We start from the raw sequence: 20,524 nt of genomic DNA, 5'->3' as shown, positions 1-20,524 counted from the left end.
TTTTACGACGCATTCTTGTCGGGACAATGACTGGCGTGTTGGCGCTTTCTTTTGGGCGTCCGATAACCTGTCGCTCTCTCCGTATCTTCCGCTGCAGGCTGCGATCGCTCCCCGCTTAAGTGGTGCACCGAGCAACCGTCCTTGCTTCCCGTCTGCGCAGCTTCGGTCAGACCACCGCCTAGACCACGAGAGTCGGCTGTCTGGATGGCATAGCCAACATGGAGCTACTACTGCCGCCACCGCCTTCACCACCATCGCCACTGCACTGGGCGCTAGCAGCTTTGTGGACCTGCTGCTTTTGGCATTTAGCACGTAAGCTTGTTCAGCAAAATGTGTGTCATTCGTTTTGTGGAACTATTGAAGGGTCAACTTGTCGGACAGTATGCATGCCGTCTTGACCATTAGACTCTTGACAATAACTTTTTTTTTTACCTCACTGACCTCATATCCTTTTCTCTGTTAACAATATACGGCCGTCGTCTAAGAGTTGTGAAACTATTTTTCTGGTGACAACTTTCGTCGCTATGTGAAGTTTTTGGCAAATCAGAACTCACAGAGAACAAATCTATATAGCTCTTAAGCTCAAAATAGCAAAGATCACTTTCTTTTCCATATGTGATTTTGAAGCAGCAAGAAACGCAGTGGTACAGCCACACGACAGATCCTCTCATTCACGCTAACTCCTACACTGTCGACGAATTATGCATTCGTACAAAAAATATTCCCCATGATCTCACATTTAAAATTGGATTGGGACTGATGTGATATAAGGATTGAAAATGTGACTTCAGCGCTTCCCGAAACTTTTCCGGGTGCTGGTTTCGTTAACATCTCTCTTACTAGTACGTATTTTTGGGGGCTAGTTGGAGTGATTAACCATGGTGGCGAAGTGACATGTTATTGTAATCTTTGGTGTCCATGACACTTCCGTGCCTTGGACTCAAAAACTCTGTATGGTACACTTGCGCATTGCTGCACGCTCGTTACCTCTCTTGACCCACTGCCTTAACTTTTGAAAAACGTAAGAGTGCTCTCTACAAAAAAAAAAAAAGCTAGTTGCTGACTCTCACGATTGCTTTAAAGTGCAATCACGCTCGAAACACTGCAAAAGTGGTAGTGATTATTTGTTCCGGATGGTTATCGTGCCACCCAGTGACGTATCCTAAACAGGCCTCGACCATGGTTGGTGCCCCGCAGGCTCGTTTCAGCAGGTCTGCTACCTGGTGGCGCCGACCAACTCGACAGATTCGCTTCCCATCGCCTCGGTGAACGTACAAATGTGCAGCCACGTCATCATGGGCTTCGGCACCGTCGACGAAGACGGTAGCATCAACTTGGACGCGCTCGGTGGCCCCCAGGGACTGGCCTCACTGGTCACTCTGCGAAAGCGCCGACCGGACATCAAGCTTATGATCTCCATTGGAGGTGGAGGCGGCGAGGGCAACTTCAGGACCATGGTGTCCAGTGCCGACAGCAGATGGAGGTGACGTAAGCATAATACCAAAGACTCCGCATCCGCGATTGAGGAGGAAGAAATCAGTGAGCTCTGGGCTAAAGCGCTTCGATCCTAAGTACACTGCATGGTCTAGATATTTGCTAGAAACGGTAATGCCCAACATTTTCTGACAGCGCGACTTGTAACTGCGGAATATAATTACGGATACCGCTGTTGGAAATGGGCTGTACACGCGTTTGTTTAGAATGCGTCAGAATGACTTGATGACCTTTGACCGTCACAACTCTTGAAAGTTTGTTTGGATCACCTATAGAGGTTGAGAGCTGGGCTGGTGTGTGACCGATCGTCATACCGTATATGGTGAAGTAGCGTACTGGACAACGGTGACAAAGACACGACACTCGGTCGAGTGTAGTGAGTGCTTGTTTTTTTTTAGTGTGTGTGTGTGTGTGTGTGTGTGTGTGTGTGTGTGTGTGTGTGTGTGTGTGTGTGTGTGCGTGCGTGTGTGTGTGCGTGTGTGCGTGTGTGTGTGTGTGTGCGTGTGTGTGTGTGTGTGCGTGTGTGTGTGTGTGTGTGTGTTCAGACGAATTTTACCAGATATCGATCGATCGATTGCTGTAATGTTGCGTCTCAATATTTTTAAACGTCGTTGTATATGTACCATGCACTTCTCAGGTTCATCGCCTCGGCGATATCGGCACTGCGAGCGGCTCGCCTGGACGGACTCGACATTGACTGGGAGTTCCCCAAGCTGCTGGATGCCGCTCGCTTTGCACGCCTACTCAAGGTGCGCCGCTTAGAGAGGCAACATGCCCTCCAATATTACATAACCAACTGCACGCCGCTTTCGTCTTGTAGGCCGTTACTAGAACTAAGCGTCTCCATAACACGGTGCCAAGCCGAACGCCGTTTATAGTACACACTTTCGGCTCAGTGTACCACGGCGTTATTGTAGGATTGCTTTCTGCAGTAGCAAAAAAGGAAATGTGCCTTTCGAAGGAAAGGGCGCCACGTGTAGAGGCGGCTGTTTGCATTGTTATCTAATCCCTTCAATGCCTGAATTATTAAATTATTAAAATTTTTATTGAATAAACATCATGATATAATCCTCACTGCGCATGTTCTTACAAAGTAGGAAAACTCGTGACGCCACTCTTGGCGAGGTACAACTCAGTTACACTTAACAGCGCTAACAATTACAGTAATCTGACAAGGAAATTTCCTTATCCTGGAGGGCTATTGGAGGTTGGCTGATGCAGTTACGCCCTGCCTTCTGCATTCAATGGGCCTCGAAGACTTCCCATGTCAGCGCCTCCTCTATTTTATCAATGCCAGCCAAATGCGAACGATCCAGCTGTTCACCACCCACTCCTCCACCCACTCCTCTAACCCTTGTCTCAGCTAGAAAGAACACTACATACTCACCTCTCTATCGCACCATCGTCATCCATTAATCTTTCTTTTCCCCTTTCCCTTCCCCCAGTGTAGAGTAGAAGGCTAGAGCAAGCTATCGCTCAGGCCGACCTCTTTGCCTTTCTGTAAATAAACTTACCTCCTCCTCCTCTAACCCTTTCCTGCACTCGCCCATCGCCTATAGCCTTCGCGTGTGCTTTGCGGGAATGGGAGAGAGAACCCCTCATGCAGTGCCTCACGACGGAAGTAATATGAAGTAATTTTTTTTGTTCATTTGTGTAGAGATCCGTGGGGTGGCGTCTTGCATTTGTTGTGTTTAGGGAGCCTACATGACTGCCAAGTGGTCATGTATGCTCCCTACTCGCGTTTACTGTATTAGTGGTCACGCTGGCTCTGTGAAAGATACGGTGTTTTGAGATAGCGTGCCGCCGTTGGTGGCTGTATACGGGCAACCGATTGGAAGCGTCCCTGCAACGCTACTGCACGCGCTCACTTGTTATGCAGTGGCGGCTTTGCTTCGGGCCACAAAGCTGAAGCACGAAGGAACAAATCTGACGCACGTATGTGAGATCGAAAAGGGAAACACGTCTATCGCATCCCCGGGGGAAAGTGATGGGGCGCACGTGTGAAGCAAGCAGCGCTACCCATCATGTAGCGTCGCATAACGACCACTTCTTGAAATAAGGTGGACCAGCGTCTACCATTGAGAAGCGCGCGTTTGCACTGGCTTTGAAAGAAGTGAAGGAGGCGTTGCCCGTGTGAACTGATCGGGGTGGTGGAAAAGAGTCCTCGTTCGAGAAAATTAGGCGGTTTACCCACAATCTCGGCAGTGTGTTGCCAAAGCGCGTCGAGCAAACGTTACCACTCAGGGAATTATGGTACTGCCTCAGTCTCGAGTTTACACATCGCCCCGATTGGCCAATGCAAATACTTCCACACGTGAAGGGACCACGTCAATGGCACGTGGCGCAAAAACATTGGTGTGCTTAATGGAACACGAATCCTTCAACAATGGGCCTTTTGCATTACGTTTTCGCAGCGCTGCACAGACATTGTTAACTTTATTCCTGGCTGAGAATACAACGCCATTACGTGGTTACTTTCTTTGGCAATAAATATTTGCATAATTGTTGATGACGATTCCGTTGTCAACAACTTATTCCTTCACGAAGGCAAACACACTGGCCTATTGAAATATTACTCATCATATATATATATATATATATATATATATATATATATATATATATATATATATATATATATATATATATATATATATATATATATATAATACTGTCCACGTGTGAGACATTCGTGTGGCTTGACGACCGTGATGTATACACGTTCAAGCGTATTGACTTAGTTTATTATTTTCATGAATATCAATGCACGAAACGGTACATAACGACCAGCCTCAAGTGGACACATCTACAGAATGGTCTATTTCGCTTACTACTCCGTGTTGTAATATGCAGCTTGTACTGCATCTAAAATTTTGTGACACCTTCCCTTTTCCCACTTTTTTTCGTATTAATTTGTTTGCTTAGCCAGAAGTAGTAACCGGGGCTACCACCAACCTTTCCTATTGTAAGTTTCATTTTTAAAATGCGAAGTGTTTCCTAGCGGACTGCAGGAACTTAGAGCGCCTCTATGTATTTAGCTGTCTACGTCTGGGTTCACTCGTGATCGCCTGCTTGATTTGGAGTATAAATCAAAATTAGTACGGGAGCGTGCACGGGTTTTACTATTATGCTCTGGCTGGTTATGACATGAATAACGTAATAATCCTGTCGCGTACGTTGCCAAGGCCTTCCTCCAGACAGGTGTCGCCCACACCCGTATACTGCAATACGCGGGTATGCGCTACACATGATTGGCAGTTTCCATCTGCCCAGGAACGGCGAAAACAGTTGTAATTTAAATACGACAGTGTTAATAAAACTGACGTTGGCATCGTTGGCCCGACGAATGCAAAGGAACGCGTCGTGCATGTCCCAACAAGTTACGTATCTTAAAATGTGTCTTCAAAATTTGTACTTCGGCATGCCACTCTCTATCTTATGCTATAATATCCAGACGGCGTTCATGGAGTTCAAGAAGGAAGCCTACTGGCCCCTGCTGCTGTCCGTGGCGGTGCCTGCTCAAAGCTTGCTTGTCATTGGCGCATATGACGTATACTCTATGGCCAGGTAAGTGTGCTGTGACTGCTGTGCTGTACGTTTACCAGTGGGTGGGAAGTTTAACGAACTATTAATACGACCATAAAAAGAGACACAATAATGTTCTCTATACCATACCATCTAAAAAAAGAGAAAGAAAAAGAGAGACACCGAATAGATTTCCAGTGTATAAGTGGCCTTGTGTGCGATTGTATATCGTAAGTACTTAGAGACCACCTAGTCATTGTCAAGGCCTTTGTCGCTAGATCCTTGGCAAACTAAATGTGGGAAGGAGCATGCCCCGCATGCATCAAACGCGAAAATTGACCGGCGTCTCGCGTCGGCATTCACCATCGGCGTCTATTCACAAGTAGTGCAACGATCATCGGCACCTGATGATGCCAAATGTAGCCAAAATTTGTGACGTCACGTGGCGTGACGCTGCGTGACATCATCGCACGACGTTGTAGCTTGGTCTAAAGTAAGCAGATCATGGACGTTGTGGAAAACTAGGCGAGGTGCCTCCGATCCTGGAGGCCATGAAAAACCGTGTAGGGTGCAGAAACCTCTGGGAGGGCCAAGGATCAGTACATCGACCAGGAAGAAAAAGATGCCGTTCGCCTTCCAGACGTCTTAGGTGAGGGCATTAGGAACCATGCAATTTTTCCAGACACAGATCAATGCATTAGCTTGGTAATTACTGGTATTAATCGATATTAGAGTTTGTGCACAAATCATGGTTTGAAAATTTATTGCGTGTCTACGATGACACTCCGCCGGTAAGCAAAGCAGAACCTGCAGTGCGCATAGAGTGTGGTTTTCTCTTTACGTTCTCACAACGGGCAGGAAGCGCGTAGAGAAAAGCCCCGGATCATTGAAACGTGCATGCACACTATTTATTGCGAAATCTTATCGCCACCGGCATTGCCTTCGAAGTTATTCTTTCATTGTACACGCCCGCAGGTCCGTGGACTTTGTGAACCTGATGACGTACGACTTGAACATCTATAACTGGTACACGCCCTGGGTGCGTCATAACAGCCCTCTTTTTCCTAACGCCAACGATGCGCCGTACTTCAATACGCTCAACGTGGTATGTACCTGCATTCCTTTCCAAACTCTTCACACACGGAAGTTTACGCTAACGATTGGTAGTCAGCGTAATACTGCACGCATGCTTACACTTCGCTTAATTCGCACACTTATTCACCTCGTACGAACATCTATTATTTTTACATCAATGTCATTATTATCGATTGCCTTCTTTGATGCCACATATCAGTGCTGCAGCAAAGCGACTTGAGATTTTATTTCTCCGTGAACAGTGCTGTTTGGCATGGATAAATGGCTTCGCTGCGGTGGTCTAGGGGCTAAGGTACTCGGCTGCTGACCGCGCAGGTCGCGGGATCGAATCCCGGCTGCGACGGCTACATTTTCGATAGAGGCGGAAATGTTTGAGGCCCGTGTGCTCAGATTTAGTTGCAAGTTGAAGAACCCCAGGTGGTCGAAATTTCCGGAGCCCTCCACTACAGCGTCTCCCATTACCATATGGTGATTTTTTTTTTTTGGACGTAAAATCCCAGATAATATTCTGTGTAGAAAGAATAACAGTTATTGTGGAGAATCGTACAGAAACACGCGCAATTTGTCGTTGTCAATTATGAGAAAACAAAAAAAGGAATATTACAGTAGCCTGAAAGTGAACGGTGGCACAAAACTAATTTGGCGTATAATAGAGGAAGTAGTAAATCTGGAGCCTCGACAGCCTGTTTTACCAAATTTAAGTATCACAGGTGGTAATAAAAAGGAGCTAGCGGAACGTTTTAATGATTATTTCGTAACCATAGGAAAGCAGCCGGCAACAATGAAAAATATAAATCGCCATTCCATGCTGTTCACGAGGATAGTTTCTTTTTTCGTAAAATTGCTAGACCTGAAATTATCGCAGTTGTACGTCAGATTACATCACACAAGGCCATGGGACGTGACCCGTTAAGATACTGAGGGACAATATCGAAACGTTAAGCACGCCTCTAGCTGTTATCTTCTACCTGTCCTTCACGACAGGCTCCGAGCAGAAGGGTGACACCAATTCGCAAAGCCTAATACTCTGACCACACAGCAAGTTACCGCCGCATTCCATCTGGTGTGAACACTCTTTTTGGTAAGCTTGTTGTCAAAAGAATCCTAACTCCGAATCAACATTTATTTTTTTATTTTATCTGCATACACTGATACACAAGGACACAGAGGAGAGCGATAGAGAGCAAGCTGCCCCCTGGAGGGGCACGGCGCCTGCTTACGCTTTCGGGAGGAGGAGGGAATAGCTAGAGGGAAGCAGCCTTGAAAAAGAACCCAGTACGGCTACTGCGGTAAACTTGATGGCAGCAAACCATGCATTAAACGATAACCAATGCGTCCTTGGTATATTCCTTGACATAAAAAAAGGCTTTTGATTCAGTGGACCACAGTATATTGCTTAAAAAAATTGAACTCTATGGATTTGGAGGAATATCTTCAATGTTCTTTCGCAGTTATTTGTCCGAACGGACTCAACATGTACAAACACTTTGTAACAAATCAAACTGGAAACTCGACGAAGAATGTACGTGCCGCAAAGCCTCAGGGCAGATTTTGTTCGCGCTGTTCATTAATGATTATCCTCTATCCTTAACCGATATGCATGCAGCTCTGTGTGCAGATGACACTGCTTTGCTTATAGCTTATCACTCTCTTCAGAAAGCCAGAAAGCCAAATTAAAAAGTGCAAATGACTTTTTAGTGGTTTAAACAAATCCTATTATTAAAAATTTAAAAAAACAAGTACGTTGTTTTCGCCTCTAGCCGAATAGTGATACTTGAAACACGTGGTCTGTTGGGGAAACTACCGAATGATACTGTAAACGTACATGCTTACCTTGGTGTGACATTCATTTCACTAAACATTGCACACAGATAATTTGTGTAGAAAAGTAAACTTTGAAGGCTTTCCATTATTTAAGGCCAGAAACTATTATATCGCACACATACTCCGTATTTTATACTTTAACGTTTTCCATTCTCATCTAACTTATTGTATTCAATCATGGAGTTACACATATGCCTCATATTGCTCGGTCGTTACCATTTTGCAAAACGGAACCATTGCAAGCCATTGCATTAGCACCCAAGAATGCACCATCGGCTGAACATTTTATAAATCTCAACATAATGCCTTTTAATATGATAAGGTAATTCAATAGTGCTATATTATTACACAAAATAACGAATAATAACGTACTCATTCACTCATTATTTTACTAAAACCCAGAGCTCATACTCAGCAGGCAAAACAACAAAATCTTAATCTGCCCATAGTACAGAATGTCTACGGCCTTGTTGCTGCTATAATTTGTAAAGGTATCCCTACCCTAAATAAACGTCTGCCATATATGATGCAGTCACTCAGGAAACTCTTTCCATCGTGGAGTTACCAGCTATCATATTGATGTCATTGAAGTGTATGTACATGTCAAATCATTTCTGTTTTTTTTTTCTCACGACCCGCCACGGTGGTCTAGTGGCTAAGGTACTCGGCTGCTGACACGCAGGTCGTGGGATCGAATCCCGGCTGCTGCGGCTGCATTTTCGATGGAGGTGGAAAAGGTGTAGGCCCGTGTGCTCAGATTTGAGTGCACGTTAAAGAACCCCAGGTGGTCAAAATTTCCGAAGCCCTCCACTACGGCGTCTCTCATAATCATATTGTAGATTTGGGAAGTTAAACCCCACATATCATCATCGTCATTTTTTCTCACATGAGCGTTTTTGATTATGTGATTTGTTATGAAAATTTTTATGTAAATATTGTACTCGCTAATTAAACCATAACATAACTTGGCTGCAATGGATCCTTAACTGGTCATATCGACTATGGATTGGTATGTCGTGTTGTAATTATTATTCAGTTTTTGTTCAGAAACGATAAAAATAATCAACCGTGACGGTTAGTAACGCCATGTATATGCATGTAAAAATTTAAGTTACGGTAACGATAAAAATATTGAATTTATTGTATAGTTGCTCGTGTTCCTTTTAATATAATGGGAGAAGGGTAGAGCCGTTTTTCTCACGTTCCTAAGAGGAGCACCATGGATTTCTATAAATCAGCACAAATCAGTACCCTTCTAATTATAGCAGATCTCCTCAAAAGAAAATTACATATTTTTTAGCGGGCTCGATGCTTTGCGTCACGGGAGGGGATGTGATCTCAGCAGCAGCCCGTCATCAAGCGTATTTCTCATATTCGAGACCACTGTTCATATAAAACAAACTTTCGCGCCGAGCATCTTCAGAAAATCTTCTCAGCAGGACGAGACACGTACGAAGAAAGAAATGGCTAAAACTATCGCAGACTCGCAACTAGTTTATTGAAAGCCGTGTCGACCTTAAAAAATTCACAGCATTTGCACGAAGTGAATGATTTCGAATGGATGAAGCTCCGGGGGATCATGAACCCCCATAAATTGCCTACTCCATCATGCGAAAACGTGACAACACGTGTGTACAGTAAATACTGAAGGCCCCACCTCCGCTCAGGAGGGTTAGTGAGCCGAAATTCCCATGGCACGAGCCAGAACGTTGGGAACAAGAACCGCTTTAAATTCACGACTCAAAAGAAACTTAACAAGCCTTACAGACCGGCACAAGACGGCGTAAATGCATACTACAGAACCAAAAGCCCGGAGCGAACAATCCCCGCGGACTGGCGGTCAACGGAAGATACGGTGCGAAACATAATAGGAGGGAAGCAGGCGCGAAACATAACGGCAGGAAATCAAACGAACTCACACGCAACTCGCAGTATAAGGCTAGCCAACTACTCGCCCCAGTGGACGCCCCAAACCAGCGTGGACTCTGCTCTGCAACACTCACCGAGGAAAACCATTACACCTAGCGCGACAGTATCCCATCGCCATTCCGCCTCCAAAAAGTCTGCGGACTCGTCTCACCTTCCTTCTTAGGGGATAGCTCACTTTTCCGCCTCCTGTGGCTTTTTGGGACGCTGACGATCGTCATGCACATGGGCAATGTGTATGTGGTCTCCTCACCCTGCTTCCACCGTGCGTTGCAGATAAGGACGCATCGGCCCGACAATACAAAGCTGTTTGTTAATCACAATGCGGATACGGTGTTGAGATGTGGGCGGCGTTTTCGTTTCATTATGACCACCTTACGATCGATGAAATGTAAAGCTAAAGGTTGTTGTATAGGATCCAACCTGCAATTCGAGAAGACGACGTTTCCGTGCCGCTGCAGCTTTGCGAGCCTGCAAGTCTAGATCCGCTTGTCTGCGCTGCTGGGCTGCAGCCGCTCTGCGAGCCCGAAACTCTGGACTGCGTTGCCGCGCTGCGAGCCGCGGTGTCTTCATTGATAACGAAGTGCACTCCATGACCATGAGAGAGAAATCCGGGCACGTATCTCGGGGCACCGCAGCGAAAGAAACGGCGTGACACGGGCGCACCTTCGATCATCGTTCTTCTCCTATGATCGGCGCGCTCGCGGCTGCCGCTCCCAGCGCGTGCAAGCCAAAGACATCGCAGGGACAAGGCTCATCCCTGAAGTGCTTCATTCCTAAAAGCCGCAGCAAGTCTGATGTGTCACTGACAAAAAAAAAACAAGAGAAAAACCGCGTAGCCAAAAAACAACACTGGTAAAAAATTTTAAACTAACAATCACTCCCACTTAGTTAAAGTGGACCGCAGATATCAATCACCTGGCACATCATTCACACCTTGTCTTGATGTGGAAGGCCTGATGTGAAGCCTGTGTATCTTTTATGCCTGAAAACTACTGTCGCATCATTAAAAACGGGTCAACACTCCCGCTCAATGCAATGCCCGGGCAAATGTAAGCCCAAGACCTGGATATAGGAAAGCGATCACTCGTATTCTCTTAGTCTGACATTCGATGCCGCTTTCCGAGATGTAAGTTTTTCCTCACGCCAACGGGACCTGATAAACTATGCCTACTTTACATAGATATTCGCGTACATTCTCAAGGTCAAGCAACTGCTACTTAATTATGGTTCGAGTCACTCGAAAGTTATAAAGATGGCTATAACTTTCACCGCCTTGAAATCAGCGTTACAAAACTCGTGGTTTCGTAAAATCAAGAACAGTTTTCCTAAACAAACATCGCTGGTTATCCGCACCACGTGACTCTAGTCATTTACACTGGAGAGTGCATTCCATCCCGAGAATGACCTCTTCGTCCTGGTATGTGTTACATGCACCGAATGTTTACTTGAGTTAGTACACACAAAAAAAAAAAATATCTGGTTGCTACTGTTTCCATTTTTTTCACACAACTTAAACACATATCTGCTAATAGATTCCTGTACGCACTAGAACTGCTCTCTGAGATATGCGTTATTGCTCACTTTGCATGACCAGGGTTGTTCCGGATTGTCCAGTTTCCGCATAAACTTAAAAACGATAAAAAAATTAATCGGTTTCACTCCAGAACAAAATAATAGATAACGTTTAGGTTACGTACGTTTTCGTTCCGGCAACAAATACCTTTCTTTTTTTCGTTTTCGGTTTGAGTTCAGTTCCGATCAACGTTAACTTTGGTTCCGATACGGCGCAAGATACTGCGCCGTATTAAAACGTCTAGATTACGCTTAGTGAGGTGCACTTCACCTCACCAAGGGTAATAGTGCAGTGAAGGTCATTTTTTTCTCGAGGCTGTAGCTGCAGTCGTTACGCTATGAACAAATGTAGTTGCAGAGCATCGTGTATTTAACGTACCGACTTATCTCACTTCCATAACTTATTTCGTCCATATGAGTCTAATTTGCAGGAAAAATCTGCGATGCAGTCACGACAGTGCAGTATGTGTGCTCAGTTCAGGTAACACTGACCCTTTGAAACACTTTTGAAATTTTCTACGCTTGATGTCTTGTACCACGGATCCATGACGACCTCAGGCGTCTTTGAACGGTAGCTCATTATTCGTACACATAGAAGACAAAGAAAAAGAAAGGGGGGAGCGTGACGTCACGTGGGCAGCCTTGGCAAGCCGTGCCGTTTTGATGCCAGCTTTGTCGGAGCAACACGTGACCTTTCGCGCAAAATCGCGTCAGCAATGAGACTTGCCGATACTTCGGAGTGCGGCGACCGGTACCTTTTAATCGAAACGCGCTGGTTCGGAGCAGACGAGCCGGTTCGCGCAGGTGGTTCAAAGACGGAACAGCACCGCGACTATTAACACCTACCACAAGCTCTGACGTTTTGAGCACGTGTTGGGCCGACAGGGTGGGCTTCACTCGTTTGACGTAATAATTTCTCCTTTTTTTTCCCTTCCTCCATGGGCACAGCCCAGCACAAGGTAGCCAGCCGGTCTGATAACTGGCTGACCCCCGTCCTTCCTGTGTCCTTCATCCTCCTCTTCCTCCTCTATTTGTCTTTCATGTGCTTTAGGCTCGATTTCTCTTTCGTATGCCTTCTTTTTCATATAATTTCTCTTACTATTCTGTTAATATACAAGCGCATTATTTTGAATAAGTATGTATGCATACGTACAGCATCTGTACAAATCGTAGAAAACGCTCGAAATCTGTGCATTTATTGTGATTTTATTAAATTCTTTGTTTCTTTTTCTGTCTCACGTGTATGCGTTTTCCTTGACCACACAAAGTACATGAATACGAAAGGAGACCACAGAGTTACTGAATGGGCTACTCTTTGGTTACAGGTTCGCGCATGTCGCCATATTGTCTGACTATCAACCCCAGCTATGCGGCGAAGTCAGACCATTTTTGCAGGCGACCTGCGTAGCGTGTCGCCGACCGACGACGAACTTTTCTAACTATGGGTGTCCGGAGGGGAATGCAGACAGGGGAGCAACCTGCCCCCTGAGAATTGCAGATATTTTTATATGCAGTAGCAGTAAGCTACACAGCTCGATTACCACCCATATCCGTGAAAAACGGCCTTCAGTGTGGTCAGCTAACTTTGCACGTTACACACTATTTACAAACCTTGCCAGTCATAACTAGCGCACGCCCTTATCCCTCGCTGGGATTAGCGTTCGTTGAAACTGCGGCATCCGGAAATACAAAAAAATGTTCAAGCATCATCTGCATGTTTGCTGAAAGCGCTTGCAAAACAGACGCGCAAATTTGTTCCTGAAATGTAGCGTACACACGTAGTAGCTTTAGGAGACTTCAACGCTGAACAATGCGTGCATTTTATAAAGAAACATTGAAGTGAGTTGAATAGTATGCACAGAATATTCTTTAGAACTTGTTCGCAGACCAGTTACTGTCTACGTGTGTTACACATGTCATTCCTGGCTCACTGCTTGAAACGTTAAGATAAGACAGAGAAAACAGACGGAGGCGCACAAAATACCACCTCTGTTTATTGCGTTTCGCGGGATTTAAAATTAACAGCGAAAGCGGAGACCGAAACCAAGACAAGAGAAATATTATAAGAGTTTCACTTTAAAAGTAAATAGTCCGCTTTTGTCAGCGAAACTCTGGTCGTGCTATAACATGTTAATTATTAGTTTGTTTAATCTAAAGCTTCCGTGACGAATGTCTGACGTCACGCCTTCACGCCATTGCGCATACTTGGCACTTTACTTTGTTTTGTTTTTTTAGCTTTGACCGTGAATAAAAAGTGCAGTCGGCGCTAATCTGAACTTTCTTCAGGTTTCAAACACAGTGCGAAGTATGAAATATGTTCAGCAAACAGGGCTAGTTGATGCTTCAGATTAGGAAGGAATATTTTATGTACAATATGGTTGTAGTACTACTCCCGTTTGTGAGTGACGTGCCTTTTATTCACGCAGGAGTCTAGCGCCAAGCTGTGGGCGTCGCTGGGCATGCCAAAGTCCAAAATCATGGTGGGCATTCCGACCTACGGACTGTCGTGGGTGCTGCGCGACTCCGGCCGCTGGACGGTCGGCTCGCTCGCCTCCGGTCGCGACAAGCACGGCGGCGGATTCGTCACTTACGCCGATGTACGTATCTCCAAGTCCTATCAATCGCACATCTTCGCTCAAAGCAGAAGGTGACGACGAATGGGAAGAAAAGCGTTGGTAGGATTGCGCCTGTCGTGGGAGAACCTCCGCTGGGCTTTCGGGTAAAAAAGAAAAGGTTATCATCGAACAAATATTCTGCGACACTTCCCAAATATTTGCGTAAGTTACCATCTCGAACCTTTTTCAACATTTCGAAATACGTCAAGATTTCGGCTTGACAAAGCTGTAGGAGGCCAATACTCGAATACGCTGCAGCCGTGTTGGATCCGCTCACACATTCGGTTGTAAGGAAGTCCAAAGTGTTCAGCGAAAGGCGGCGATCTTCATTGTGGCGAAGCAACGCAGGCAACGGGACGGAGAATGCACAGGACACAGCGCTGACAGCGTCCCGTCGTCTGCATGCGCTGTTTCGCCACTATGCTAATGAACCAACTATGGCCCACTTAAAAGGCCATCTTCATTTTTCAGTCATAACAGCACTGGCGTAGCCGGGCGAGGGGGGGGGGTGTTCCCTCTTGAATTTTTTTCAATTTCACATGTGCATAAACGCACACACACACAAATGCCTGCACTAACACATATGAAGGGTGATTGAACCATCTCTGAAAAAAATTTCTGGCTGAGTACGCCCCCACTCTGTCGAAGTATGCATATGTAGAATTTCTATGCAGACAAGACGCCCCCGTGAGACGTTCAATATATTCAATATGAGATACCATGACAAGCATGGAGTCAACAAAAGCATGTTATTCAAACCTTTTTTACTCAGTATTCAACACCCTCTCTTCATTCTAAAAAAGTTAGTGAAATTTTGTGCAGATCTAACGCATTCTTCCCATTGCATCATCAGTGATTTCTTTCTTTTTCCTTTTTTTCTTTCTCACGTCGACGCATCGTGAAGGGCACTATTTTCTGATTGATTACGTCGCCTTCCTCCACAAGTCTCCTCCTGTTTTCTCGGTAGGTGCGTTTGGGGTAAGCGGTAATGCTCGCTTAGTAGTAAAACAGTAAGTTGGGCCAGTTGATTGGTATTCATCGTGAACTTCTTTACAGCGCAACACCAGAAACACAGAACAAGGAAAGAGCAAAGGAGAAAAAAAAAAAGAGGGCGCTGTATATTGCATGTACGTAATTACTCGCGAAACAGCTGATGCGCATCACTATAAAAACCTGTCTGTAAGGGGGTAGTTCACGTACAAAATAATTCATTGGGTAGATGAAGCGTGCTAATAGATATGCCTTCACAAGCATGCGCACGAGAGGGGAGGGGCGGCCGTCCCCCTATGTAATTTCAATTGGGGGGGGGCATTAAATTTGCCCTTTTCGGTGATGCTTGTCCCGTCATTTTTAACGCTCAGGGCTACGCTTTTTTTTTTTTCTAACGGTGATGGCTACCAGCGACCCTCCCTTCGGCAGTCAACATGACCAGGATTTGGAGACATCAGAGATAATGTACATTGCTACCTTGCTCCCGTAGGGAGCATATACAGTTAACTCTAGGAGACATGAGATTGTAGCGCCATCTCTCGTCGGCCACAGCGGTTGGCTGCCGTAACTGAACGGAAGATTGGAGAAAAAGCTCACATTTGACAAAAAAAGATAGTTATCAAAAACGACTCCCGGTTTCATACAGCAGACACTTACTTGAACAGTCTGGCAAAGTTACAGTACAAACCACCTAGCTTCCCACAGCGTGTAACGTTTAACAATGTGATCCCATATGTTTCTATGAGCGGCATTCTGGGAAGCCACAGGCTTTGTAGTGCGATACTGCAACTTTGCCAATATATGCCAGTGGGTGTACGATACTTATTACCCGGGGCCGTTTTTGATACCATTTTCAAAAAATGGGTTTTCTTTCTCACCTGTTTCCCATTCATTTATGGCGGGCCGCCCTTCCTGCTACCGAGAGATAGTGCCACGTCCAGATGTCCCAAATTCCTGTGAATGTTAACTGTTTACTTCCAAACTTCACCGCGGGGAGACGAAAACCAATGGCAGGCCTGTGTGAAAAGCAAGTCAGAGACGTCACTGCTTGATTTTCAATTTTACATCTATTGCAGAGCTTTTCTTTCGAACTTAACCGGGATTGGGGGGAGAGGAGAGGGGGGTTAGACTTGCCGTTCCCCCGCCACGGTTAAATTCTGCTTACACCTGTGCATGTCTTCTTTTCATAAGTTAAAATTGCTAGTGGTGTTTCTGACTACTGAACAGTTACGATGATGGCATTGATGACAATTAATTAATTATGTGGCTAAATTGTTGAAGAGTTTCTGAGCACCCTCCCTTTTTCTTCACGCTTTAGCTTTTCGGGTGATAGTGAAATATGCACAATAGGTCTTCACAGCGACCACCAGTTGGCAAAGTTAGCTGTTCTTCACGCAACCCTCTCTCACCGTTCTCGCAGACAAAAATTCCTGGGGAACACCCTCCATAGCGAATGGATGTCCTTCTCTTGAAGTTTCGTAACTCGTCGTGCTCTCAATTGCTCAAAGCTATGGTAAACGTATGCAGTCAGTGCAAGCTGTTTCAGTGCTCGTTAAATCGCGTCATTTCCACGCCTTGTGTGCCCGACAGGTGTGCAGGTTGCTGAAAAACGGCGCTCAGCGGGAGTACGACCCCGAAGCCATGGTGCCTTACCTGCACCAAGAAAAACTGTGGGTCAGCTACGACGACCAGCAGAGCGTCGCCGTCAAGGTTGGTTTCATGCTTTCAAGGTATAGCCACCTACAGAAACCCATGTCATTGATTGATTGATCGATTGATTGATTGGAACTTTAACGTCATTAGGTAACGCGCAGTAGCCTTCTGGAGATACTGCACAAACAATAGCTTTTTTTCGCATTTTGTGTTTACCGGAACCTATGCTAACCGACCCGAAAATGTAGCCAGAAGCTCGTGCTCTAACATGCTAACTATTTGCACAGTTCTGTAAAACTCTAAGGCTCGGAGATCACGACGAAGAAATCGAGTACATTTTCCTTCAGCAGTTTTTTTCTTAGAAATTCGCCAGCGACGTGTGCATGCCTTAGTAAAAATAATATGTCCGATAGTTCCACTGCACTGGTTCGCCCTTCGCAGCTTTCGCGGGAATTTCTCAGCAGCGCCTTCGTAGAAATTCCTCAGTAGCCGCGAAGATTCTTTCTGAATGCACGCTCTACTTACGCGTCCAGAGGTCTACATTCCATCCCGACCTCGAAATGATGCATGGTGTTTACTGATTGCTCGCTTTGATTCCTGAACCCAGGGGCTCCTCTAGGAGGGTGTACGACGAGGGAGGGGGGAGCCCCTGTACAATTATCGCCTCCCCCCCCCCCCCCCCGCGGCGCCCCCCGAAGAGCAACTTCCTGCTCCCCTGAACAAACTCTTTTGTTGTGGCTGCCCCCTCCCCTCCCTTTCCTGTGACTAAATCCTGTTGCCGGCCCTGCCTGTACTTCCATCGCATATTGCCGCTGCGATTTGGTGATCAACGCAGACTTGTAATAAGGCCGGCTCGAACTGCCGTGAATTTGGTTGGTAAAAACACTTATTTAATGTCTTGCACTTTTATGACACAAGATTAGGTCTCCCACCTCTGGACGTCCAGGCTTTGCCTGGTCGCCACTTAGCGGGTCTGCTGGACGGCGCCGATTTGGTCGAACAGCTCCGAGCTGTGCAAGGCATCGACCTCACCGAGAGAACATCGGGATTAATGTATTCAGTATTTGCTCCACATCAAGTTCCAGAGCATTAGTTAGAGTGTAGCAGGTCCTTTGCAGGTGCTCCCGTGATAAATCTCAGGGTACAATCTAGTATACGCCGGAATGGATAAGTGTCACTCAGTAGATGCATGGTGTCGGACACCCGGCGATCGTTAAGCCCCCTATAGTTTACTTTAAATTCGTCAAACTGCTCTAATGGCGTAAATATACACTATAGCATTAACGAGACTTCTCAACTCATTGTGTGTTTCAGGCTTCGTGGATTGTGAGCAACGGCTACGGAGGCATCATGACTTTCAGCCTCAACGCGGACGACTGGGCCGGTGTCTGCGGCGACGGACGCTTTCCCCTGCAGAGGAGCATCGCGAGCGCGGTTACATTGGAGAAGGCAGTAGTGGCTGGCCTCGAGGCTACACCTTGAGATCTGTGCCAGATCCAGGAAAGTATGAGCGTGCCGACTCAACGCGTCCTGCTGTCTTTTTTTTTTTTTAGCAGCTCCCTCCTCATCAGTACCCTACGACCACATGTAGGCGTTGTTATTCTTTTTTCTGTCTAGAACTCCGTCGAAAAGCCCGCGAGTTTTGACGGAGAGACAGCTACAGAGGCGGGTCACTAGTTTTCCGATCCAGTGGTTGCCTTTGTGCTTTAGTTAAGCGACTTCGTTGAAGTTCGTTCTGCCAAGGCGTGCGAACCGTACGAGAATTTATGTTAAGGTCGAGACGAACATAACCGGTAAGAAGGATGAGCCATAACAACGCCGATTAGGGATGGCCACGAGTCGCGTAATATCATAGTACAATGACAGTACCACTTCACCTATACAAGGCCAAAAAGCGACGTTAACGTGTGATAACGTGTGATATATTCTTTCGTTTTGGGCATACACGTGCCAGAAGTGCATAAGAATTCCTCTAAGCGGGCCAGCCACAGCTTTGGTCTTGAGCGCAGCAGTGGACTACGTACATTTGGCATAGACCTTTCCAATACATGGCGATGACAGCGAATACAAGCAGAGTCTTTCCGGGCCGCGAAAAGTTTTCAATGCCGCTCTAATATTATCGACTACGATACAAGTCACCCGCTCCGCTCTCATCATGGTCGGCATTCATGGAGATACGAGGAATGCAACTCGAGAAGGCCGTAGACCGACAGAACACGATTTTTTTTTCTCTCTTTTAGGACCAACCGCATCTAACCTTTACGCCATAACTTCAAAGACTGGGCGAGAGTATCTAAATTAGTGAGTCATGTTTTTAGCAGAATTTGCGTATCATCCATTACTCGAGTATTATTTTCCGGAAGCTTTTTTTTTTTCTTCCACTTCTTCGGACCTTCTCTTTGTCAGCTGTTTATTTTCACGTGTGTGCACCGACGAACGCGCACATCATCCAATTTCCGCAATCATATCCCTTATAACGGTCGTGACTTACCGTGTGTGCTCCCTGGCATCCTTTACATCAACGCATCTCATGTTACAATTGCGCACAAGATGCCAGCCTAAATACGCACGCTTTGTTATTGGATGCGAGAGAGAATCATTACATCACAATCTTTCATCTCGTGACACGCGTTGCTGACAAGAAAGACGGCGCAAGCTCTTTTTCTGCAAGCAAGGCGCACATTTGAATATCATCAAAGGCATGCCGTCTTGGGCGACATTATAATGATCTGATTTTCGCGAAACATCCTTTTCACTCTGGCTTCTGTCATTGAGTAAAAAAGAACTGACAAAAACTACCTCTACGTGTCCTTGTGAAAGTGCTGCTGTAAAACAAAGGTATTTCGCGCACTGTGGAAATGGATGTTATGCGAGCCATTTGATTTTCAGGTACTGCTGTAGGGTTACCAACTTTTCAATGAAAGAATTCAGGACGGAGGGCATACACTTACGTAGGGAGCCAGCAAAATCAATCTGGTATCTTTCAGAGACATCTATTGTTCTCTTACTTGTCTTGGCTTCTTGAAAGGGTGTACTTCAGCTGACTATACGTGCTCCTCGTGACACTTCTTGCAGGAGAATGCACTCGTAAAAGTGGACAAAGTTGACGCACCTCACGAGAAAGTTCAGCTGAAGTTGCTCAGCCCTCGCAACATTCCTTCGGGCGTGCGATTCGCGCGAATTTCGTGTTTCGCAGCATGATGCACGCTGTTCGTGTGTATGTTGGATCGCGTGAAAATTTCTATCTGGACGTAGAGCTGTCCCGATAGACAGGGACGGCGCGGGAATCGGAACGCTATTTGAAAAGTTTGGATGGACGCACCGAATTCGGCATGGTTGGTAACACTAATACCGAGCCCCGCCGTGGTGGTCTAGTGGCTAAGGTACTCGGCTGCTTACCCGCAGGTCGCGGGTTCGAATCCCGGCTGCGGCGGCTGCCTTTCCCATGGAGGCGGAAATGTTGTAGGCCCGTGTGCTCAGATTTGGGTGCACGTTAAAGAACCCCAGGTGGTCGAAATTTCCGGAGCCCTCCACTACGGCGTCTCTCATAATCATATGGTGGTTTTGGGCCATTAAACCCCACATATCAATCAACACTAATACCAAGGTCACACGGCAAATATAATGACATCTACAGCGAATGTCATTCGTTTGTAATGCCATTTGTTTGCTGTCACATGGGCGAAACTAATCGAAACTTACATTTTCTGCCGCATGAGTTCCCGAAACCCATTCGCATTCGATTCCGGACCGAATCAGACTCGACGCCAGGAACATTTAGGGAGGTGACTGTTGATTTATGTCGTTTACTTTTAACATTTGTAAGT

At 46.0% G+C, this 20,524-nt stretch overlaps 1 protein-coding gene across 9 annotated transcripts in view; it reads left to right on the top strand.

The window, feature by feature from the left end:
• Positions 1-19,495, top strand: part of LOC119159430 (chitotriosidase-1) — a 201,949-nt gene extending 182,454 nt beyond the window's left edge. For 8 of the 9 annotated variants that reach the window (XM_075865206.1, XM_075865205.1, XM_075865208.1 and 5 more), the window contains 8 exons: positions 98-312; positions 1,198-1,483; positions 2,132-2,243; positions 4,949-5,061; positions 5,995-6,124; positions 13,866-14,036; positions 16,635-16,754; positions 18,012-19,495. In XM_075865206.1, coding sequence (XP_075721321.1) covers positions 219-312; positions 1,198-1,483; positions 2,132-2,243; positions 4,949-5,061; positions 5,995-6,124; positions 13,866-14,036; positions 16,635-16,754; positions 18,012-18,179 — 1,194 coding nt within the window. In that variant the 5' untranslated portion in view covers positions 98-218 and the 3' untranslated portion in view covers positions 18,180-19,495. The remainder of the gene's footprint in view (positions 1-97; positions 313-1,197; positions 1,484-2,131; positions 2,244-4,948; positions 5,062-5,994; positions 6,125-13,865; positions 14,037-16,634; positions 16,755-18,011) is intronic. The other variant, XM_075865214.1, reaches the window with a different exon arrangement.
• The last annotated feature ends 1,029 nt before the right edge of the window (positions 19,496-20,524 follow it).

Source organism: Rhipicephalus microplus, chromosome 1, assembly GCF_043290135.1.
Source record: "Rhipicephalus microplus isolate Deutch F79 chromosome 1, USDA_Rmic, whole genome shotgun sequence".
NCBI classification, from domain to species: Eukaryota; Metazoa; Arthropoda; class Arachnida; order Ixodida; family Ixodidae; genus Rhipicephalus; species Rhipicephalus microplus.
The sequence above is the reverse complement of the archived record's forward strand: the minus strand, read 5'-3'. Positions and strand labels throughout refer to the sequence as shown.